The sequence below is a fragment of the Eretmochelys imbricata genome, chromosome 10, assembly GCF_965152235.1.
Source record: "Eretmochelys imbricata isolate rEreImb1 chromosome 10, rEreImb1.hap1, whole genome shotgun sequence".
Classification (NCBI taxonomy): Eukaryota; Metazoa; Chordata; order Testudines; family Cheloniidae; genus Eretmochelys; species Eretmochelys imbricata.
The window spans coordinates 11241415-11266267 of NC_135581.1; the positions used below are offsets into that span (position 1 = coordinate 11241415).

General features: G+C 44.8%; 2 protein-coding genes across 5 annotated transcripts in view; one reads left to right on the forward strand and one right to left on the reverse strand.

The window, feature by feature from the left end:
• Nucleotides 1-5367: 5367 nt before the first annotated feature.
• BRAT1 (BRCA1 associated ATM activator 1) lies at nt 5368-19951 on the reverse strand. 3 transcript variants are annotated; one of them, XM_077828421.1, is made up of 14 exons: nt 19899-19951; nt 19054-19198; nt 18434-18588; nt 14269-14413; nt 12863-13235; nt 12628-12747; nt 11610-11701; nt 11146-11264; nt 10293-10479; nt 9777-9850; nt 9047-9149; nt 7717-7815; nt 6514-6692; nt 5368-6341 (listed from the first exon to the last, which is right to left on the reverse strand). In XM_077828421.1, exons 2-14 carry the CDS (start codon nt 19178-19180, stop codon nt 5616-5618), a joined length of 2499 nt encoding a protein of 832 aa, XP_077684547.1. In that variant the 5' UTR covers nt 19181-19198; nt 19899-19951; the 3' UTR covers nt 5368-5615. The 3 variants fall into 3 exon arrangements, with proteins under 3 accessions (XP_077684547.1, XP_077684544.1, XP_077684546.1); XM_077828418.1 differs by having other exon boundaries at nt 14269-14416; XM_077828420.1 differs by lacking the exon at nt 19899-19951 and adding an exon at nt 19629-19748 and having other exon boundaries at nt 14269-14416.
• Nucleotides 19952-22986: 3035 nt separating this feature from the next.
• IQCE (IQ motif containing E) overlaps nt 22987-24853 on the forward strand; it is a 40667-nt gene continuing 38800 nt past the window's right edge. For both annotated transcript variants that reach the window (XM_077828064.1, XM_077828065.1), the window contains exon 1: nt 22987-23160. In XM_077828064.1, the coding sequence (XP_077684190.1) occupies nt 23119-23160 (42 nt within the window). In that variant the 5' untranslated portion in view covers nt 22987-23118. The remainder of the gene's footprint in view (nt 23161-24853) is intronic.

The following is a 24853-nucleotide window of genomic DNA, read 5'->3' on the forward strand; positions in this document are numbered from 1 at the left end:
AGAAAAGGGCAGTGGAGAGGGTCTTCCAAGCTGCCTAGAGTGGCTTCATCGGATGCATGCAGTGGAAAATACAGTGGGGAGATTTATATACATAGAGAACATGAAACAATGGGTGTTACCATACGCACTGTAACCAGAATGATCACTTATGGTAAGCTATTATCAGCAGGAGAGCGGGGGGGGACGGACGGACACCTTTTGTAGTGATAATCAAGGTGGGCCATTTCCAGCAGTTGACAAGAACATCTGTGAACTGCTGGAAATGGCCCACCTTGATTATGACTGTCAACTCCCCCCCCCCCCCCCCGGGCTCAATACCAGGGCCAAGGCCATTTTAAAGACTGCTGGACTAATTAAGGGCCTGAGCCCAGGGAGGACTACAGGAAAGAAAGTCCAACTGAGGGGTACTGGGATAGGCCCCCATCAGACCGGAAGGAGATTTTATTTCACATATAGACTATGTGTGACTCATCTGGAGGGCTGAGGCCATGTCTACACTTACAAGCTTACAGCAGCACAGATGTACTGATACATTTCCTTACAAGCTGGGATCTTACCTAAAGTTTGGGTTCTAGTCACAGCACCATACTATAGCTATGATAAATGTTCCTTTGAAATGTCTTGAGCCTGGTCTACATACAGGGCTTACGCTGGTGCAACTGTTGGTTAGGGATTATTAATTTATTTTACAGAAATTGTTGTCCAACCCCCAGTGTAGATGCAGTTAAATGTATCAAAGTAACTTTTCTATCAGTATAGTTTATGCCCTTCCTGTATGGGACTAAGCTATAGTAGTATGACTGCGTCCACACTAGCAGAGTTGCAACCCTTTAATTATACCAGGGTCACTGCATCCACGCTGGGGAGGCGGTGAGATTGTACTCGTCTAGCCATACTGGTATCGTTAAAAAGTGATGCAACTTATGTGTGGGCAAGTCCTTATTTGCTTCCCATTGTGCATTTTAAAGCTGTGTAATGCAGCGGGAACACACTGGTGGGTTTTAATTTGCTATTTAGAATTCAGAGAACATTCTCCACCCAATTAAACAATTGTATTCACTGGTCAAATGCAGGGCATAAATGAATACAGTTGTTCCATTAACCCATAGCTCTTAAAGGAAAATGTCATGTCATTTTGAAAGTGTCTCATATATGTAATACAAACAGATCACTGGTGAAGAATGTACATTTCTACAGGCATGGGTGACAGAATTACATTTTAAAAGCCACCCACCTATGGGGAGGAAACTGGTTCAGCAGTTTCACTATGAAAAATTGCATTACAATTTATACAGGGGGAATCAGCAGTAACACCTTTGTTGTGGCCTTTGTCACTTGCTTTTGCGAACAGTGGCTTTGCATACTAAGAAATACAATTCTAACAGATTTCCAAGACATACTCTGCAACAGGCTTCATCTCTACAGACAGGGACATCTCAGTGCAGACCTGCTGGCCGCCAAAAATGCTTGTTTTCTTATGCTCTCTGTTGGTGGCTCTGCATGAGCCATTAAAGGGACAAATCCTTTCTCTCAAGCTGTGCTGAAATTTGTTGAAAAAAGAAGTAACCCACAGAATTTCATATCCCCTCATAGATCATGCAATAGGACTTATACTGCAAGTGTTTAGAAAAAGCTCCTGTGAAATAAGCTTCAAGCCAACTGCTCTGATGCATCTCTGATACTCAAAATGTGGATACAGCAGGCCACAGCCTAAAGTTGTTACTCAAATTAAGAGCGGACAGCAATGGGGAATTTTTCTTACGGGCTGTATTGTGTGTATGGAAAAGTCTCCCTATGGCAGCAGCTAACATTCTAAGTTATAAAAGCTACAGTGCTTCCCCAGTGCCCCCCCCAAAAGAAGGCAGTGTGGGCACTGCTGGATTCCCTCCACCATAACATGTGTTCCGAATGCTGATGAGCATGTGTTCCTGTTCACATACCCACAAAATCCCTTTGCCCAGCATGAATGATGACTGTTGCCATCAGTACTGTGCATATACACAATTTAAGGGGCCCACTACCCCAATCTAGAAAAATGAAGTGCTAGATAGCAAAACCTGCAGCGTTGTGGTGGTGTGTTCAGTGTGCGTATTTCTGAACAAGCAGGTTATGTGCTCTGTAGGCCCTGCTGAAGGTTCTACCTGAGCAGAACTCTGGTCTCTGCATTGGGGTTGAGAGTTCAGGGGCCTGTTATGAACTTAGCAAGGCAGGCTCCTTGGGAAAAGCACCGTGGTCACTGCTGCTCAGGAGTGAAGGGCAACATAGGCAAACTGCTTAAGTTCTCAACACCACGGCAGACTATACCACAGGGGTTCTCAAACTGGGGGTTGGGGTCATGAGGTTATTAGAGGGGGGTCACGAGCTGTCAGCCTCCACCCCAAACCCTGCTTTGCCTCCAGCATTTATACTGGTGTTAAATATATTAAAAAGTGTTTTTAACTTATGGGGGGGGGGTCGCACTCAGAGGCTTGCTATGTGAAAGGGGTCACTAGTACAAAAGTTTGAGAATCTCTGTTATACCAGAATATATTCAGGAATTGGGATGATACTCTTGCTGCAGGACAAGAGTAGTTCCTTATCTTTAATCTGCTCGATAAATTGGCAGCCTTGCAAGAAAGGCTTGGGCTTACAGTCCTGACTCACCAAGAGATCGGTGTGTCCTGGGGAGATGTCACTGTACAGAGGAAGGGTAAACCATGACCAGGAGGCAGATCAGGCCATGGGCACTGATCTCTTTCCTTATAGGACAGCACTAGATGACCAAGGTAGAAGGCTCATCTATTTTAAATTTGCTTGTTAGATTTTTGTTGGCACTGAGGTATTTTTCAGCAGTAAAGGCAGAACTCCTCAGGGGGCTGGAACAAGTCTAGGATATGCCATTCTGGAAATAGAGACACAATGTGAACCAGGCTTTTCTCTTCAAGGGTGCAGTAAGAAAACATTCTACTTAACTCTAAAAACCGAACACTGGGGGGGGGGAGCCCAGTGGCTGAGGCTGTTGTGCTGGAACTCAGTTTCAATTCCTCTCTCAGCTGGCTCTCTGCCCTTACAAGCACCTAGGACTGTGGGGAATGCACTAGTTGCTGGCTGTGTCATAGTGTTCATTCAGAAGTCAGGCAGCTAAGGTTTTGGTTTAAACAAGATTTATAACATCCCTAAGCACTAGCTGAATTTTTCTGCAGCAAGGAAAATAAGGTTTTCTTGGCTGCTCTTTACCTCCCTTGATCTCTCCACCCCCAGCCACTTTGCTGTCATGCTGCTGATTTTCACGCCGCTCAGCTCTTTTCCCCTCTTGTTGGATACATGATTCCAGTCTCAGCCTCCCAGTACTAATGCAAGTCTTGAAGAACAGAGGGCAGTGAACAGACACGTGCAAGGTACAATAAAGGAGGATGAAACAGAGCAGAAGAAATGGAAGCTGTGCAAAAGTCAGTATTGTTTTTAGTCTAATTGCTGAAGGTAGAGAGCTTTTCAGTACAATACTGTTTATGAAAGTTCCAAAATTAATCCTCCTGTCACCTCCACTTGCAGGCAGAAAGATGAATGAGATGCTACTTCCCACTGCACATGTAAGTAGCCCTCCCTGTCCCTCACTCCAAACTCTGTGTGTGTGTCTTTCTCTGGTGGCATGTATATCATGCACTGGGTAAGGTGGCTTCAGACTAAAAGCAGTCAGGGGCCTGAACTTAGCATCACCAGCACTTCTAGCTAAAGGTGACACACTGAGGAAGCAAAGCAGGGAGACTCCAGTGGTCTAGGAGGCAGGAGACCTGAGTTCTAGTCCTTAACCTTCCCCACCTGTAAAAGGTGGTAATTATACTTACCTTTCCCATTACCTAAAAAGTGTCACTGCTTGTGATCTAATAACTCTGCTCTCTTCCCCTTTTAAACAGGTCAGAGAATGCCCTGCAAAGAGTGTGGTGCTAGCTTTGGATAATAATCCATTGAGCAGACATGGCTGCAGTGGTTGAGAAAAACAAACTACGCTTCCTTAAATTAGCCAGACTCTTCTCCACTAACCCTCCCAGCTTCTGCAAGTGCCAGGCAGGGTAAGGATATGGCCATCTTGGTCTTATTTTTATTCTTCTTTTTCTTTCTTCAGTCAGATACAGCCCAAGGTCAGATGGGCTTGTATATCCTCAAAGGCTGCTCCTTCCAGTTGCCATAAGAGAGCTGGACCTCTTGTGTAGAAAGCTGTGTGCAGCGTGGCAGATAAGCTTATTGTCTGAATTCATTCAAGGGTATGCTGTAAACTTCCAACCTCAGCAGTTAAGTATTCAAACCTATGCTTAACCTCCCTGCATTGCTGCCAGTAAGCTGTTCAAAATGACAGACTTTGAGATGCTGTTTCACTGGCTAGCACAGCTGTTGGCAGAAGGGAATGAATGAGATGGTATTTGAATTGAAACCCTCTCCTCTTGAGACACTGCAGCTGGACGAGAGCTTCAGTATCCTCCATTAGCCTAAAATGAATGGCGTGTTCTTTACCATACCTACTTGGCAAGGTTAGTTTCACATCAGTGCTCAAGGGACGTAGGTACAGTTTGACACTGTTTCCATGGCTGTGCTGTTTCACTACAGAAGAGAGGTTTTAATACAGTGTTGCTTCTTGGGCTGCTGAAGTTGTAAACTACAAATCTACCCCAAGCTGCTTTCAAAAAGCTGGCAAATTGCCCTCAGAAAGCAGCTCTGCCACTTTGGGTACGGCTGCTCAATTTCTAATTGAGGAGGTTTGTTGACTTGGATGAGGCAAACCGAAGTCTGACACTGCCATTTTATTGAAAAGATCCAGCTGCCAAAGCTGCCTTCTCCCACTGGGAGTCATTCCAGCTGTTCTGAAATGGGGACTAGCGCACTCTGGAGGCTTAGAAACTGCAATTGCCCCCAGCATCACTGAAATGCGAGTGTATTGCACCTAGCATCTCATCTTCTCCCTGGGAATCTGTGCAGGAAGAGGTCAAATTTTTTTGCCAATACAATTTTTAATTGATCTCCTGCCATAGTTACAGGAAACATTCAAAACACTGATGTCATGATGACTCTTCCCTAAATGTTCTCCTCTGCCTCTAGGCCCTTCGCTCTAACAGGGACTCTGATTTAGAGTGGTAGTTTAGACAAAGCAAAAATGGATAGATCCCTTTTAAAACCAGTCTACTTGAACTAGCTTTCAGCAAGTTTAACCAACCAGGCTCTAAAAAAGGGTTAATCAATTTCTTTACCTTGTTTACACCAGCACTTTACATCCGTTTTTAAAAAGTTGTGGTTTTGGGGGATAATTTTCTTTGACTTTATGTGAGGGTATATTAAAATGAAACAGATGCTTTTTTGGACGTTTAAAAAAAAAGTTTGGGCAGTGACTACAGAGTCTGAATTCATACGGACCCTGTATTTAACAATCACTTGTTAAAATATGTATTATAGTTCCCTGCTGCACCTCTTAAATACTCTCTCATTCAAATTCCTTGCATTCTGACCAGTCCAAGACAGAGTCCTCCTCCTGGGCCTTTCTGTAACAGTTTCCCCTTTTGCAAGGCCTGGTTTCTGCTCTTTAGAATATTGCAGCCAGATACCTATTTGGAATGGCTTCCTATCTGAGCAAGAACCTGCCACTGACTTTAATAGCAGTCAGCTTCATTCTCCTCCAAGGTCCCCACAGTGGCCAGGATGTCCTGCAAGAGGGACTGCGGGCTCTTCTCAATGTGGTCACTACTTCTGTTCAGAGAGCTGTGCAGCTGTTCCAAGTCCACAGTTCTCAAAACCAGCAGCACATCGTTTGGGTCTTGGGAGCCAGCCTCATCAGCATCACCTCTGGGACAGGAACTCCATCTCCTCAGAGTCTCTTCTAACCAAGCAATGCCATGTGCTTCTGTAGACAAGCTTGCACTCGTCCCCTCCTTCTGGCTGCTCTCGTCACAGAGCTCAGCTTTCAAGGCAATGAGGATATTGCAGGCTTTCTGAGCCACTGGCCTGTCACAGTCACACAAAGCACCAAACAGGAACTCAAACAGTTTCACCTGGCAGAATATCTGCAGAGACTCATTCAGATGAGTGGAGCGGGTGGCAGAGGATAAGACAGCAGCATATGGGCATGCAGCAAGGCCAAGCCGTCCAAGCGTCTGGGCAGAGAAAACTTCAGCCAGTTCCAAACCACCAGCTTTGACTTCCCAGTCTAAGTCGGTGTTCACAGCTTGGAGCACACTGGAGACAAACTGCTCAGTGTCTTTCAGTACATCTGTGTGGCCTTCTCTCAGCCAGTCAATGAAAACACTGATCACGGCTCTTCTAGGGAAGCCCTCTGAGTCTGTTGATAAGATTTCTTGAAGTTGTGCTACAATGCTTTTCTAAGAGAAAGAAAAGAAATGGAAACTCTTGGCTAAGGAGTTCAAAACACTCCAGTTTCTCTCTAATAATTCAGCATCTTAGTTAATGGCTGCAAAATCTCTTATTTGCTCATGGGAAGTTCTATTAGATTCTGCTGTGGGTTTAACAAGGGTTATCTTCCCCCTCCCTTACCTCTTTGCCATTTCCATTTTCTATGCCAGGCTTCTTTGAGATGAGATGGGTAAGGAAGGACAGCTGTCCCATGGCTGTCACAGCACTTGCTCGCACGTAACTCTCTGGGTCCTCAAGAAGATCCTCTGTGAGCTTGGGCACCTCCGAAGAGAAGAGAACTTGCCTGAATCCCTCCTTCTCTGTAAATATACAGCAGTCCAAAAAAAAAAAGGCTTCATTCCTCTATCCAGCCAAACGGCTTCCAATGCAAACAGCCCTTCATCTTACTAAGACGTCTGCTGCCTGCAGAATGAGTTGAGCTGCTATGGAGACCAGGCAACTGCTGATAAGAGCACAGTGCACCACCACAATACCCCAACCCCGCCCCAAATTGTTAGAGCTCGGAAAATCTACTTGCCATTGGTGTGCATGCAAATGAACCTCTCCCTGGCAAGGGGGTATTTACTCTCAGCTTGCTGAATTTAGGCTTTCATTTTTAAATAAATGTCTAGCCCTGATGGTTTTGAAGAACCTACCCAACACACGCTGAATAACTGACAGTGCTAGTGAGGGGTCTGCAGGTCCGATGAAACAGGTGTGAGTGCTCAAGACCCAAAGCCAGAGGCTGTGTGCTGGGACAAGCAGCTGGATTGTGCACTGGAGAGTTCCACTTTGGTTTGGGGACAGAAGTAGGGAAAAGAAATTCATTCTCTCCTCTCTGCCATCAAACAGGAACTGAGCTACTGTGGGGTTAACTACCCTGGCCTCAGAGCTGGGCCTCTGCCGTGTAAGGGGGGAATGGAGGGTGAATCTGCAATGGGCAGAAAGCCCCTGCAGAGCTGGGTTCTGCACCATGCAGGTGTGTGCTCTTGTGCAAGCTCCCCAAATCCTTCCCCACTGCCTGCTCAGTGAAACCTTATCCATTCCATTGCCTCCCTACATATCTCATTGTCTCACTGCCTCCTAGTCAGATTCCTTAAAACTACTATATGTCTGGAACTTCAGGAGGACTCAGCACTTGGAGCCCAGTAGGATAAACCTACTGGATGACTTGTCAGGGTTTCTCATGGCTTAGGTCACTCAAAAGTGTTGGGTGGGTTTGTTTTTGCAAGTAGGTAAGTTTGCAGGCGAAGGTGGTTTTTTTTTTTGGGGGGGGGGGGGGGGGGGGAGGAAGGGAGGGTTGGTAGTAAATGCTTGGATATGGTGATAAACCTCAAATCTTACTTCTCAGATGCTTAACCAGATGGGTGAGAAATTCCAGAGCGGAGTCCCGTACTTCCCAGTACGGGCTGCACAAACGCTTCTGCAGCACCAGAAACAGATCTACACGTGGCAAGCAAGAGGTTTAGGAAAGGAACAAGTCAGTACAGTACAGACCCATTTACACGCGAATCCGCTTAAAGCGTAGTAGCGCTGGGCCTCCCAGTGCTACCTATTTAACACGTGGTACAGGAACTTGCTATGTAGCACTACAGATTTTCTCACTAACTTACTGACATAGAAATCGACAGGAAGTGCGGAGTGGAAACAGATTGTACGTCTTTACCGATCTCGGTAAAGACATATCACGCACACGTAGTCATTGTCACGCTAGAGAGAGAGATAATATGTAGTAGTTATATAATAATATATACACTACATTAGAAAATTTTAACCGTAGGTCTAATATAATGGCAGAGGGCAAGTGTCAGCGTTCCTACACAGTAGAAGAAAAGCTAGCGGCAATAGATCGCATAAATAACAGAGAAACCCAGGCCAAAGTTTCAAAAGATATTGGGATTGCCGAATCTACTCTCAGAGGATGGCTAAAAAACGAATCTAAACTGAACGGCTTTGTACAAAATATCGATTCTGCTGCGGGACTTAAGCAAAAACATGTACTATTCAGCAAAATGCACAATAGACAAAGCCAGCGCATGTGGTTTGCTCAAGAAAGGCTGAAAGGAATGCCGCTAAGTGGGCCAATTCTTCAAGCCCAAGCGACAAAATCTGGAAATTTAACGGGGGATGAACCATTCCAAGCCAACCAGGGGTTTATAAGTCGTTTTAAAAAGCATCTTGGCATAGCACTGGTATCGATTTCTGGAGAAAGCCGATCAGCTGATGAATCGGCCGTGAACGTGTTTCATCTGCAGCGAATGACAGACTTCATAAGAAAAAAAAAAAAAAAATGCGATCCAGAAAGAGCAGAAAATAATGGCTTTTTTCCTAAGTGAATCAGACACTTTTCAGCATGGCCCTCTTAACCTGTGGTCATGACGGCTTGACTCCCGACAGCCGCGCGTAGTAGCAATTTTTTTTTGTTAAACATTAGCATCCTTTAAATTATCATATGCAACATCTTTTACTGCTTCCTTCAGAGATCCCTAGCACATCTTATTGGACACTGCTCCAACAGTTGTGTTATATGTAAGTATATGTGCACCTAATATAGGGATTGTGAAAGAGAGGCAGAGTAGCAATTCTATAAGAGCTACTTCTCTGTTGAAACTATTTGTCCAATACTGCCGTAATACTTTGCCATTAGTTGGACTTTACCCAACAGTTTCCTTACCTCGGAGAAACTGGTCAATCTGTTCCCAGCGATCCCTGGAGCTGGGTGCTTCTGACAAACTCACCAGCCATTTGAGTGTTGCTTGAAATGACTTCTTCAGAACCTAGAACACGACAAACAATCAGAGGGAGGTTGCCCTTCTAATATTTACTTCACGAGGAGGCCTTTTTTTTTTTTTTTTGCACTTACGCTGGATAATATTTGCTTAGTCTTCTCAAGTGCAGCCAAACTGCTAGGGATAACAACCCAGCATCCTTTGTTATCAAGAACTAGGCTGCTGGTAAACATTGCCTAGATCAAGAATCCAATGGTGCCTGCTTGTTTTCCTAGCAGGCTCCTGGAATGTGTCTACTCTTAATACCAGCTTCTAATTTTCCAGAGTCTCGACCAGCGGGAAATCTTCAGTCATCTCAGCAATGCAATAATGTAATACCAAAAACACTGGCAAACCCAGCACCAAGTACTAGAAACCCCAAGACTGAGGGAAGTACTCTTGGGTACAATAACTCCTGTTTCCTTTCAAGGAAATTGAACACAGTCAGTTGTATAATCGCTTAATCACATTTCTTGAGCCACTTCCTCTGTCACTCAGAGCTGAGACAGGGGCCTCTTAAGATGTTCCAGTACAGTTGTTTGTGGTGTCAAACAGTTTCTCAGAACCGCATCCTAAGGAGACTAGAATTACTGTTTTAGTAGGCTATCACTTCTGTGATTTGTTTTCTGTACTTACGGTAGGACTGGTATCTGGACTCTTCAGGTATGCAAGGAGGATGTCAGATACACTTCCCATGAATACACTGTGGCCTGAAACACAGGAAAAGTGATAGCCAACGATCAATACTAATCAGAAAAAAAAACGAATCAACTCTTGAAATACCAATATATTTATTATAGAACTATTTGTAGGGGAGAAAACCAAGTGTAACCACTAAACAGCAAAATACTTTGTATCTGAAAGCAGGGGAGAGGAGAAATGGCCTACCTATAAAAACTGCTTTCATCACTAATTGCTCTAACTTACCAACAGTAATGAAGATTCACTGGTGAAGTTGATGTATGGTCTGAAGCCCAGAACTGAACAAACTTGGGAACTGGATTGTTCTTATACTTCAAAATGGTGAACCCAGACCCAGAGGCTGAGAGGGGAAATGGGTACAGGACACTTTGCTCTGCTACAAATCTAGAATGGCTACAAGTTCCAGAAATAAGTAAATACACTGAAGCATAAAACGTGGAAAACACTCACGTTCCCAGTGAGAAAGCGCTCCCAGGATGTCAAATGCTGACCGCTGAACTCTGAAGCAGCCGATCAGGATTCTACTGATCTTGTTTCCCAGACAGGTTGCTGGAGTTGCAAGGCCAATACAGAATTGCAATATTGTCACTACAGACTGTAGCAAAGGTATATGGGGCAAATCCACAGGCAAGCAGGTCTGAGGTAGAAAGCAGATAAGTTTCTAGCAAATACCTCATGCATGTGTTTGTATATATAGTGTACATATTTTTATATTACAAGAGAAGTTGGAGAGGATGGGCAGAAACCTGTTTCATTCTAATGTGGTATCATCCCTATGGTATCACAAGTCTGATAGTTATGAACAGGTTCCCTCCCACACCCCAAAAAGCTATTGCATAAATGATGGAGGGTTACTGTTAGTACTAGAGAAAGCAGTTTAACAGGGTTTACAATAGGTGAGACGTCAGAATCTGAGAGGAAACTTAGGAATAAAAATTTCTGCAGTGCTAGATGGCGAACTTGGTATGGGTGAGTGAAAGAGGAAAGAAGATCATCTCTCTGCCATCACTGACATGTGGTGGACAGTAGCCTCAAATCCACTATTATAGTTGCAATGCATAAGCCAAGTGCAGCCTTCTTTTAAAGCTTAAATATGCCTGTTCTGTGAGGGAGGTAAAAGCAAGATGGGAGAAGAGGGTAGCAGATTTCTTCTTTGACTAGATAAGGCACCAATGGAAAGTCCGCACTGCCAACATTTCTCCGTGTTCCATTTGGTTGCAGGCCCTATTGTGAAAATCTATCTTAATGAAATCTTTCAAGTAACCCATTCCTTCCTCAGGTATCCCTCTCCCCAGACCACTACCAGATACTGCAGCTCCTCCAGATGAGCCAACGTCTGACACAGGAGACTAGCACAAGAGGATCTGCAGGACAGAAGAGTTTCAACAGTAGCAGGATCATTCACAGACCTATTCAGCAAACCTGGAGATGGAAAGGAGGAGAGAACTGAGGTTAGTAGAGGACAGCAGTGGGTTTGAAATAGAGATGGCAAAAGAGTTTTAAGTAAAGGAAGGAATGGATTTAGTGCCATCTTTCACTGAAAAATAAGACCCCTCCCTCAGCAGGATACTGTACACTCTGGCAGCTATATCACAAACGCGGCTTCTTGACTTTAGTCTCGCTCTCACACAACAGTAGTTACTTCAATTGTTCACTCTCTCCCCCCGCATTAAAGATACAACTCATACCCCCATTCCTTCTGAATACAGTCTTGTCCTTTAAAGGCAGATTGGTTGTTTATCCTTCACTTGTCTATAACTATTATACCTGGGTATTCCAAGGGTTGGGAGGCTGCTTTCAGAACACAGTCCATTGGTTGAAGCAGAACACTCAGAGCTTGGATCCTTACTGCCTGTGGGCTTCAAAAGGAAGAAGTAGCGGTGAACAGACAACACTTCATTCTCCCTGAGTATCTGCCCCCAAATTCTGATTAGTTAATAAGAGAGTAGATTCTTTCAGCCTTAAATCAGGCTGGGGCTGGTGGGAGAGTAACACGTTGCTATGTGGGGATTCAAGCTCTGTCCCAAACTTCCTGTGCTAAGCCAGGAGAGGAAGGAGAAAAGTCCTTGTGGTTTTCAAACAACCTCACTGCAGTAAAGCTAACTGGTTTTGGTGAGAAGTTTTCCAAGGGAGAAGGGGACCGTAAAGGGACAGAATCCTGAGTGATCTTCTTCCCATCAACACAACGTTACATACTCAGAGTGTAGGCATTACTTAACCTGCAACATTGGATCATGTGCACCCAGTAATACTCTCCTATTTACAGTAACCTAAATTAATTGCTCCTCACATTGCTGGTTTAGGTAGAAGTCCCAAGAGCAACTATGGTGATTTCTGCTGGCAAGCAGTAAGTGTACTTCTATTAGACAGCATATGTGAAGGGAAAGGAAATAGAGGGAAGTGTTGTTTGACTTGCACTCAAGATAATGCCTACTCTGAACATTAACTTTGGCACTAGAGAGCAAAAACAAAAAAGTTTGCCATTCCGAACCTAGAGGCTGGCTGGCTGTCTGTAGGTGGGATCTGAAAGCATGTACAAGGCATTTGTTTCTCTGTTCCTCATGTTTGGAACTGGACTGTTAGACCATAAGCATCTGCAGCTCCTGGACACGCTTTTCTGTACCAACCTTACAATGGCAGCGAGTTGCACCACAAAGTTTCCCTCCTCATACAGAAGAGCACTGACAATCAGAAAGGAACTTGACAACTTATGAAAAAAGATTTGCAGAATAATATTCCAAGATTATAAGAAAGCTTTTTAAAGTTTGATACCAACAATTCATACCATTCCTGAAGCTTCAGTACTCCCACTGCCAAATGACCAACTTGAGCTGGGTTTAAGTGCTCCAGAGCACATGTCACTGATGTCCACAGGCTACATTCAGGGCAGCTAAACACAGGAGACCTGAAAGAAAGAAGTGTTAACATATTTTTGTGTACACACCTTGGAAAAGACCACCACATATCTTGTAACATTTTGGACAGTATTGCATGAATCCAAGTTCCAAAGAGGTCTTTACCTTGTCATGCTAAGGAAAAGGTCCACCAGTGAGTGCCCAGCGTGGACTGGCTCCTCCTCCAAGAGATATACAATTGGCTCTGATAGTTGTGACCAAAGTACTTCAGTCCACAGATCATGACAGCATCCAAACACACTAGTTAGCAGCTTCAAGGATTGGTTGATACGAGAGGCAGAGTTGGATTTAAGGGACTCTTCAATGTGCACTACAAGCTTTTGAGCGCATACTGGCCAATCACAGTCCTTTATACTTACAAGTTTAGTCTGGAATGATTGTAGAGAGAAGGTGAGCATGTGCACTAAAAGCTGATTGGCAGCTGAAGCTACAAATAGGCTGGGGTCTCCCTGCAGAGTGAAGATCACATCTATGGCTCCTATGTCAAAGGAAAAACAACAACAACAAAGCCATGACACTTAAAGAAACAAGAGTTTTGTTGTAACCTGGAGACTTCATTGCAATCCAATCACGTATCATCCTACTTCTGAGTACCTCACACAAATTAAAATGTAAAGTTAAAATGAAAACACAAACTTAATTGTTACATATGAAGAGACTGAAAAAAGTCAGTCTATCCATCGTTGGCCATGGGGGGAAAAAAGGAAAAAAATGACAATGGCTGGCATTGTAAAATTTCTGTTTTCCCAACTGTAAGATTATAGGGGCTGTGATAGGCAGCTTATGATCTCCCGCCGACATAGTGCTGGGCACACTACCACTTATGCCAGCCAAATTTATGTCATTCAGGATGTGTTTAAACTGTGGTTTAAAGAGAACCAATAGGGTGTGAATAGAATCTTCAGGGTGTGGGAGCGGACAGCTGGAGGAGGCTGCTAGATTGACCTGAGTTAAGATGCTCTGTATATGTTAACTAAGTATCAAATAAAGACAGTCAAGTTACTACCCATTAATTATGAAGACTAGTGGATTACCTGAATTTAAAACACAAATAGGACTGCTCACATTGAGTAAAATCTGCAAGCCCAATGAAAAATCTGTGGCAATGAAACCTGGGTTAATTTCCCTAGAGTACAATAATCCTGAACTATTTCTATTAGACTGCAAATAAGAATTTTGGTGGCTTTCCAATGCACTATTTTTACCTTGCTTATTGGGTAAGTGTGTGTTTCTCCCTCCAACATGGATGCTATTTATTTTTTTTATATTGAGGAACCTTAATACATATGTAAGTAACAAAAATAAAGCAATACAATTAACTTTTACAAAAGCTTAAGTCCCTTCTGTCGCCGTTTCCTCATTTTATTTTTCTCGAAGTAAAATAATGACATCTGAACATAATATCCTAGGACGATTCTGCTCATTTAACACTTAAGTGACAGATTACAATAGCCAAGGCACACTTAAAGGATTTAAGACGTTAAAGAATACTGGCAAGAAACAGCGCTCACCACAGTTGCACAAAAAATGGAGGGCGCTCTGGTGCTGCACCATGCTGTGCACACCCTGGACCCAGCCGCTTCGCACAGATGCCTCTTCCCACAGAGCAGTGCTGAGAGGCCCCACCTCTCCAAAGAGGCTGATCAACAGCTCCCTCTGCTGAGTCAAGAGGAGAGAACACAAGTAAACTATGCAGCAAGCAGAGTTTTGGGGGCTTGTAGGTTAGTTGTGTAAATCAATTTGATAATAGCTATCGCAGTAAAACCCTACCTAATTAAAACACTTAATAAAAGGTGCTATGCAAAGGGAAAACACTTGTCACATGCTTAACCCAGGAGTGAGAGAAACGTTAACCATCTGAAAGAGATTTTTAGAACTTTAGGAAAAATTCTAAGGCTATGACAGCCCATGAAGTTGTTTCCTAGCCAGGTGTTCTTTTCCCTGTAGACTTTAGAGCATACTTTAAATTCATATGCCATCATACAAAACAAGGGAATTTAAAAAAAAATATTTCCTTCATATTTGAGGCACACTGAGACTGCTGGGTCCCTACCCTATCCTACCCACAGGAAAAACTATGTTCCATTATTGCAATTTAAATTAAAAGGATCTTTCTCGGGAGGTACTATTATCCAGCCACTGCTGTAGGATGCTGTTAGAAGGCCACACACTACAATGCACTTTAAAGATGAAAAAAATGATTAGGGGACTGGAACACATGAGTTATGAGGAAAGGCTGAGGGAACTGGGGATGTTTAGTCTACGGAAGAGAAGAATGAGGGGGAATTTGATAGCTGCTTTCAACTACCTGAAAGGGGGTTCCAAAGAGGATGGCTCTAGACTGTTCTCAGTGGTAGCAGATGACAGAACAAGGAGTAATGGTCTCAAGTTGCAGTGGGGGAGATTTAGATTGGATATTAGGAAAAACTTTTTCACTAGGAGGATGGTGAAACACTGGAATGCGTTAGCTAGGAAGGTGGTGGAATCTCCTTCCTTAGAAGTTTTTAAGGTCAGGCTTGACAAAGCCCTGGCTGGGATGATTTAATTGGGGATCGGTCCTGCTTTGAGCAGGGGGTTGGACTAGATGACCACCTGAGGTCCCTTCCAACCCTGATATTCTATGATTCTATGAAAAACACAACATAAATTATTATTATTGTGTGCTATTATTCGAAGTACATCACATGGCAGAGACAAGAAAGTGGTGACTGCATTAAGTCAGAATTCCCATGGTTTAGTGGGTTTGTAAGTCTGGCTTAATATATTAATGTTTGCTGATCAATTTGGCATGTACTAGCTGCTTTGTCTGAAGCATGTATACTCTAAGATAAAGTTCTCACACATTAACCCCCTGCCCAAAACATGTTTAGATCACTGTTAATGTAGTGTAGATTGAAGGAGAGATACTGGTGTATACCATGGCTTTAAGTGGTTTATTTTCCTCCTTCCACAATGCACCCAGTTTGAGAAAAGCGTCCTGGAGCCTGGTTAGTCTGACCTCTAAATTTCACCCTGTTACCCCTGTATTAAGCCCAATAACTTGTGTCTGGCTAAAGCATATATTCCAGAAAGGCATCCAGTTTTGATCCGAAGTCATCAAGAGATTGAGAATTCATTACTTCCCCTACTTTGTAGTTTGGTCCAGTTGTTAACAGAGTGTGATTAAATGTATGTCTAATTTAATCTATTTTGGTTCAGTTTCCAGCCATTGGTTCTTGTTATGCATTTCTCTGCTAGATTAAAGAGCCCTTTAGTACACAGTTCTTTCTTCCCGTGACAGCACTTAAATAATGTAATCAAGTCACCCTCAAACTTCTTTTTGATAAGCTAAAGAGACTGAAAGAGTTCAATCTCTAACTGTAAAGCATTTTCTCCTGTTCTTTGAATAATTTTTGTGGTTCTCTTCTATGCCTTCTTAATTTTTAAACCACTTTTTAAAAAACGTGGACACCAGGACTGGATGTAGTATTCTAGTATTTGTCTCACTAAGACTGTATAGAGGGGTAAAATCACCTCCTTACTCCCCTATTTATACAGCCCTGGACCACATTAGTCCTTTTGCCACAGCATCACACTGGGAGCTCATGTTCAGTTGCTTGTCCTTTCAGCCCTAAATCCTTTTCAGAGTCACTACTTTTCAAGATACAGCCCCCCATTCTGTAGATATGGCTTGCATTTCTTGTCCCCAGCTGTATTAAAACCCATTTTGTCTTAATGAATGGGTTATTACCACTCCACCTATCTTTGCCACTTGTAAGTTTGACCAGCAATTTTTTATATTTACTTCCAGATCACTGAAAGCATTGAACAGTAACAGATCTAGTACAGATCCCTGTGGAACCCTACTAGAAACACTCCCATGTGATGATGCCCCCATTGAAAACTACTTTTTGAGATCTGTCAGTTAGCCAGTAAATCCATTTAGTGTGCGCCTTTTTATATGGTATAGTGCTAATTTGTAAACGTATTGTGGTAGAAGTCAAATGCCTTAAAGTCTAAGTATATTACATCTACACAGTTACCTTGTCAACCAGACTTTTAATTGCAGAAGAATTAAATCAGATTCATTTAACAAGACCTGTTTTCCATAAAACTAGGTTGACTTATACTAGTTATAGTCCTAACTTTTGATTTTTTATCAAATTCCATTATTAGCTTTTCCATTATTTTGCCTGGAATTCATGTCAGCTTAACTAGCCTAATGCTACCCAGGTCATTCCACTTGCCTTTTTTTAATTTAAGCAATCTTCCAATCTTTTGGATTTTCCCATTATTCCAAGATTTATGAAAATCAATACCAACATATCACAGATCTGCTCAGCCAACACTTTTAGGACTCTACAAACAAGTTATTTAGGCCTGCAGATTTAAAAATGTGTATGCCTCGTAGATGTTGTCTAACATCCTCCTCAGTTGCTAATTATCTGGAAAGTACTTCATCTTCATATGATATGAGTACATAATGCTGCTTCTTTCCAAATACATAACAAATATTTATTGAACACTTCTGTCTTTTGTGCATCATTAAAAATTTTACCATTTCATCTAGAAATGGGCCTATACCATTGCTTGGATATCTTCTGTTCCTAATATACTTTAAAAATATATACTTCCTCCTTATTGTTCTTAGTCCTGCCAGCCATTGAGTTTCCTCTAAAGTCTTTAGCTTCTCTTATCAATTTCCTACACTTTGTAACTTTTCATTTATATTGATTACTATTTCCCCTTTTTTAATATACTGCCTTTTTATTTCTAATTGCTGCCTTTACTTCACCACTGAAGCAGTATAGGCTTTTAGACAAAGTTGTCCTCTTTCTTGAATGAGGAATCATGGTTTTCTGACCATCTTAAATTCTTAAAAAGATTTCCCAATTTTCATTCACATTTTTCTGTCTAAGTTTTCCTCCCAGTCAATTTTGCTCAATTTTTCTCAGCCTTGGAAAATTATATTTATGGGCTTCCTCAAAAGAGCTATCACTGGTTAGGGTTGTCTGTAAGCAAGTCATGATCACTGGTCTATAGGCAACCACCAACTTTCAGTGAGTGATTAATTCATTTTTATCCATCATGTTGAGGTCCAAAATAGTGAGCTCACGAGGGATGCAATACTTTGTGCTAAAAGGTCGTGTGTAATTTTTATAAGTGTGTGTTGGTAGCATATTGTAAAGCAGAGTTCTGACACTAAGCCATGTAAATTAACTGATTAATTTTGAATGATGAGATAACGCCAGAATTCAGGAAATGCGAAGTTAAAACCCACTTAAGATAGTACCTGCATAGGAGCATACACACACAACTCTCTTTGAAAACAGTTTACATATTGTCACATGCCTCAAAAAAGGCTAACAAATGTGAGACGGTCATTCTATATCAGTTTTGGGGCTGAGACTGTAATTTCTCTTCCCCTCTCCCAAGCATTTGACAGCTATGTTCTGCATACATACCCTGTTACATGCAAGGATGAGCAAGTAGCAGCTTTTACTGCCTTCTGTCTGCTCTGACAATACCATAGAGTGAATCTAACAACAGAAATCAATGTTTGAATGACTTCAGGATTGGAATGTTCTTACTAGAAAATAACCCTACATAACTATGGTTGTGTTTTACTCAGGTGAGGTCGACAAAAGCTGAGCAGTGGAAGTATGTCTGTGATTAGTTGTTTAAGCCTTAACTTACCTGTAAATACTGGAAGCAGCTTTCAGAGGCTGCGAATATCCCTGTTAATCTCAGAATAAAGGAAAGAGTGCTAGAACTTGGATCCTTCAGTTTCAGCACACAAGTGATGAGCTCTGTCAAGCATGGATTCTCCTGTAACAGCAGCAGGCTAGATTCTGGGGAAGAAACATCCATGGAAGGTAGAGCAACAATTGACTATCATTTCTAGGACCTCTCTTTATTTTGTATTCCAGTTCTAGCAGGTTCATCTAAAAGCCAACAAGAGCGAAGCATACCCACTTAGTTGTCAGCTGGACAAGGATTCAGAAGTGTTTAAAGCACCAGCCCTTTTACAGACCTTAATAAATGTTATTAGAGCAAGAATCTCAGCCACTTACAAGAAGTGAAACAAAACTTCACTTGTAAAGCTTTTGTGTGTTCTCGTTACAGTATGAAAATGTCCAGACAGCACCCTCCATATTGAGGGAAGCTTCTATCACCTTCAGACAACCTACCATTTTATTTAAAGCCAATAGGTACAATCAAGTAGTATGTACAATATTAATTCTCCTTAAACAAAATCTGTGATGATCCCTCTGACTGCCAAGAGGCACAGGCCAAATCCAGAGAGCCAAAATTACCTGTTTCAGTCAGGGTCTTAAACCAGTCCAGAAATTTCTCAAGAAAAGTGTCATCTGCAACAAGTTGCCTTGAGTCTGCTAGAACTGCACAAACAGAAGGCAGGAGCTGAGAACATTCCCTGTCCATAGTGTGTCTGGTTTTCTTCTGGTAAAAGAATGTGAGAAACAAACTCAGTGGAAGCGCATCTCCATAACAAGGCAACACTGAAAGTCAAGTAAGGAAGTACAAGGTAGACACACTTTGCTGTAAAATCTAAGAGTACTTTGCATCCGATGAAGCGAGCTGTAACTCACGAAAGCTTATCCTCAAATAAATTTGTTGGTCTCTAAGGTACCCCAAGTTCTTCTTTTCTTTTATCTGAAAACCTGCAACTGAATCTGATCAGCAGAATTTATTCTGCTGCTTTCAGCCTCAAAGTGCTTTACAAACATTAAATCAGGTATTTGACTCACGCTCTTTCAGGAGCCAGGCTGATGTAAGGCTACACGCCCCGAGCCTCAAAGGGATCCCAAATAAATACCGCTGAGGACCCGGGGCACAGACCCTCAGTGAGCGGGCTGAGCCCTCTACCCACCCTTGATCCGCAGGCTCCCGGCCCCGCTGTCCGCGCTCTCGCTCCAGGCACAGGGGCAGAGGAAAACCTGCCGCCCCGGGCTCCCGCCACATCCAGGGGGCGGCCAGCACCACCCCGCCCGGCGCGTCACCGGGCCCCGCTCCCGCCGCCCTCCCCCTGCAGCACGGGGGAGCGCCCGGCCCACCCCCACTTGCCCGCTGCCGGAGCGGCCAGGTCTCCTCCCGGCAGCACCCGGGCTGACGGATCCTGGAGCCGGGCCGCGGCACCCACCTCACCCCAGACAGCGCCGGCTTCCCCGCGTCAGACCGGCCGCCAACCACGCCTCCCCCCTACTGCCGTGAAACAGCGCAGACGCGGAATAGCCGAGGGGCGGAGCTACGGGACCATGGGGGCGGGGCTTGGAGGACAGCTGAAGGGGGGCTTCTGGGGATAAACCTATACCCACAGCGAGGGCCTGGGCTGGGCTGGTCTGGACTCCGGTGGCATTTCTGTGCACAAACGTGCACTCGTGTTAACTAAAGTGGTGCAGGCGCAGACCCCTGTGTGGACACGCTTTACTGGTTTGAGAGTGATCGTAGCAATTTTGCCTCAGCAGCAGCAAGCTATGTTGCTCTGTGAGGTTTAAATCAATGTCAGAGTACCTGCACGCTGCCACTTTATTTTTGGCTTCACTGAATAAAAGGGGGGGGGGGGATTTCTGTTGCAAGAGCTATCTCCAGTTATTGCGAGGTAAAATCCTAGAGGAGATGAGGCAAGTTCTTCCCCTGATGTTCCTAGTCAAGATGAGCCCCAGTGGGGACTGTAGGAATACCCCATAAGGATATAACCTACATTGGTATGAGGCAGCTTATGCTGATATAACTGTGTCCACACTAGGGTTTGTATCCATTTATCTATATTGTTAGACTATCACGCTTCTAACTGAAATAGTTAAATCTATTCAAAAACTGTGTGTAGCCCAAGCCTACTTGTTGGCCGCTATGCATAGCATTCTTCACAGTTAAGCTCCACTTATACAGCAGGAAGCTCCAGAGGTAGAGGGGACCTAAAGCTACACAATTCTTTATAGAAGAGAAATCAGTTACATTTGGGGTGTATCTCAAAGAGTCATCTCATTAATCCCACCTCCCCAAATCATCAGGCTGGCCCTGGTGGACAGGAGGCAGTTATATTTGGGGAATGGAAAACTAAAGGCCTGGCAAAAAATGGTAAAGCTGACTCCACAAGGACTCCTCGTTGTTTTTGCTGATACAGACTAACACGGCTACCACTCTGAAATCTGTGAGAGGTGAGCTGGAAGGACAGTTCCCACTTGATCTGAATTCAGAAGTCTGTCTCTTTTTCTGAAAGGACTTCTGAAGGACCACTTGATGGCACTATTGCTCCACATAAATATCTAAAAAGCCCCTTTGGTGTCTGTCATCCCAATATGATATTTAATGACATCAGGTAAGTGTTAATGCTCTTTTTATTGGGTTTAGGGTTTGCTGGTGTTCACTGTATTATTCTGACTTTAATAAATGAGATAGAGCCCCATCTTGAGTGCATTGTGTGGGATCATGCCTCTCAGCTATCCCTCTTGATGAGAGAGAACGCTATCCCCACACAAGCTTGGGGTGTAAATTATCAACACTAGAAATGTGGCTTTGCCGCTTTTACAGATCCAGACTAATATGGCTACCCCTCTGATACTAGAAATGTGGAATCTGGAAACCAGTTATAGAAGAGTAATTTAAATGTTGTAGTAATTTAAATGCAGCGAGGCTAGCTTTCTTGTGTCCCTTTTCAGAGTAACAGCCGTGTTAGTCTGTATTCGCAAAAAGAAAAGGAGTACTTGTGGCACCTTAGAGACTAACCAATTTATTTGCGCATGAGCTTTCGTGAGCTACAGATCACTTCATCAGATGCATACCGTGGAAACTGCAGCAGACTTTATATATACACAGAGAATATGAAACAATACCTCCTCCCACCCCACTGTCCTGCTGGTAATAGCTTATCTAAAGTAATCATCAGGTTAGGCCATTTCCAGCACAAATTGATGATTACTTTAGATAAGCTATTACCAGCAGGACAGTGGGGTGGGAGGAGGTATTGTTTCATATTCTCTGTGTATATATAAAGTCTGCTGCAGTTTCCACGGTATGCATCTGATGAAGTGAGCTGTAGCTCACGAAAGCTCATGCTCAAATAAATTGGTTAGTCTCTAAGGTGCCACAAGTACTCCTTTTCTTGTGTCCCTTGTCATTGTCCCACAACAGGTCCTGTGCTTGGGCCTTGCAAATTAAAGATACGTATGGGTATGTCTACAATAACCCTTTCCCCCAAAATTTGCCCACTGTTGCTACTACTAGTTCAGTTCCACCATTGGTATCAACTATAAGAGCACTGGCATAAATGAGTAACGTGTTGGCTTTTTTACCACAAGGTCATTTGGAACTTCTCTGGGTGGGGTTAGACACCAAGGTGGAAAAATACACATTGGTGGCTGCAAGAGTGCAGTCTACACGAGCACTTCCAGTGGTAGAACTGATGGTAGGTAGTAACTAGGAAATTTTGGAGTGTAGACACAATCATCTGTGTGTCAATTGCAGCAAGATGCGACCCTTGAAAGAAAAAAATATATAATGGTGAATAATAGAAACCATATCAATAATACTTTTCACTTCTCTGATGCCTTCCACCAGAGGATCTGAAAGCACCTTACAAACATTAATGAATTAAGTTTCACACGCACAGGAATGAGGTATTAACTTCTTTTTACAGACAGAGAAAGGAGGCACAGAGCAGCTGACTGACTTGTCCAAGGCCACCCATGGAGTTGGTGGGGGGCTGAGATTCATGTTTAATCCTTTGACATCTGGACCTGGGGCTTTAAGAAAAAGACCAGACTTTGTGCCATTGGCCAGATTGCGTGAAGACGTGCAGATGCCATCTGTACATGGCCTTGAGCGCCAGCGTCTGGTGCCGCGGGGGGCCTTGAGAACCAGACCCCCATGGGGATCAGATCATCAGCATCTGACCATGGCCCTATTGGGGAGGGTCCCTCATGTTGGGTGCCAGGCCAGACGCTGTGCGTGGGGCCCTTGTGTGGGTGTCTGGCCCTCGCCTGGCTAACCCCATCAGTAGGGCTTCCCTAGCGCCTTCCTGCGGGGGCTCTCCTGCTCTGTGGTCTCCCAACTCCGAGCAAACACTTGGTTGTCCCAGCCCCGTGACGAAGCCGCTTCCCCAAACGCCGGGCGCAGAGACGCTTGGCCCGGGCGTCCCGTGCCCAGTTCATCCGGGTATTGGCGCGGCTGCCGCGGCTGGTTGCCATGGTCTCGGAAACCCGGAAGTTCTGAGGGGAGGGGGTTCGATCCAGGCCGGGCCCGGCGGACGCTGCCCCTCAGGCCGCCCTGTCCTCCCTCCCGCCTGGTGACATGCACCTGCCGAGCCCGCTCCCCCGAAGCGGCTCCTGCGACCCGGCCGCTGCCTGAGCTCCGCTCGCGCCATGTCCCTGGCGACCAGCGAGGCGGCCACGGAGCGGGAGCTGGTGAGCACGGGAACAGGACCGCGGGAATCGAATGGGAGCGGTTGGAAGAGGGGCCGGGACCTGATGGAGAGGGGGAGGGGGGACAGACTGGGATTGGGACCGAGGGAGATGGGTAAGGGGGCGGTGGGGCCGGGGGAGGGGGAGATGGGACTGGGGCCGGGGAAGGGGGAGATGGGGAAGGGGCGGTGGGACCGGGACCGGGGGAGGTGGGGAAGGGGTGGTGGGACCGGGGGAGATGGGACTGGGACCGGGGGTGGTGGAACCGGGACCGGGGCAGATGGGACTGGGACTGGGACCGAGGGAGATGGGGAAGGGGGCAGTGGGACCGGGACCGGGGGAGATGGACTGGGACCGGGGGAGATGGGGAAGGGGGCAGTGGGACCAGGACCGGGGGAGATGGACTGAGACCGAGGGAGATGGGGAAGGGGGCAGTGGGACCGGGACCGGGGGAGATGGACTGGGACCGAGGGAGATGGGGTGGGGGCGGTGGGATCAGGACCAGGAAGATGGGAATGGGGGCAGTGGGACTGGGGGAGATGGGGAGCGGGCAGTGGGACCGGGACCAAGGAAGATGGGGAGGGGGCAGTGGGAGCAGGACAGGGGACAATGAGGTCAGGGCAGATGGGGTTGGGGGACAGTGGAACTGGGACAAGAGGAGATGGGGAGGAGGTAGAGGGACCAAGGCAGGGGACATGGGGACTGGGACCAGGGCAGATGGGGAGGGGGACATTGGGACAAGGGACAGGACCAAGACTGATGGGGACGGAGGACAGTGGGACCGAGGCAGATGTGTGGTGTGGAGAGGCTGTGGGAGCTGAAGGGTAGGACTGGGATGCCCACTACCCTAGTGTCCCTGGGGCAAGTACAACCTTCTCTCCAGTAGCACAAAAGGTGGGGCATCGTGATGACACCTCACTATGCATTTTTAATATGATGTGCCTGGGATGGTGCATGCTGTGGTGACACCAAGGGGCTTTGACATCATGGAGTGTGATGAGGAGCTATCTAGCTCAGTTCCTATTTTGGCACCCATCATCATAGTTTCTGAGCACCTCCTGAGAAGACTCCCTTGATATTGCGCTCTTCCTTCCCTGCCGACAAGAGACAGGGTTAAGGGTTTTTTTCTAAATGGATGTGGCAACAGTGTCATGCACTGAGATACTGATGTGGTTTGACTTCTCTTGATACAATATTTCTCAGCAGCTCAGTGTAGATGCCTCCTCACACTGTAGCGAGGTTTGCGCACGTTGTGAAGATGCCATGTAAGAAGGTTTTGAAACCTGTGGCAGTTCAGTCAAAATGTTGTGTGTAAGATGTGTTGGACGCACAAATATGTGGTAAAACTCTTTCTAGGACTGGGTATAAGGGCTCCTGGGTGCTAATGCCCTTGTTGCCACCGGCTCACTCTTTGACCTTGGGAAGGACTCGTCACCTGTTTGTGCTTTAGTGTCCTCATCTGTAAAATTACTTCCCTGTCACCTCCATTGCTTTAGACTTCTTGGGTTCCTATGCTGAAAGCCATACTGTTCTATTACTGTCTGGCACAGTATTTCTTTCTGTCCCTTTTGTATAACCTCTTCAAGGAGAGAAGGAGATGCAGATTTTCAGGAATGGAAGATTCTATTTGTTGAAGATTTATATGCACATTAGTTAGTTTTGCTTCTCCCCCTCTCTTGTTTATCTGTCCCCATTG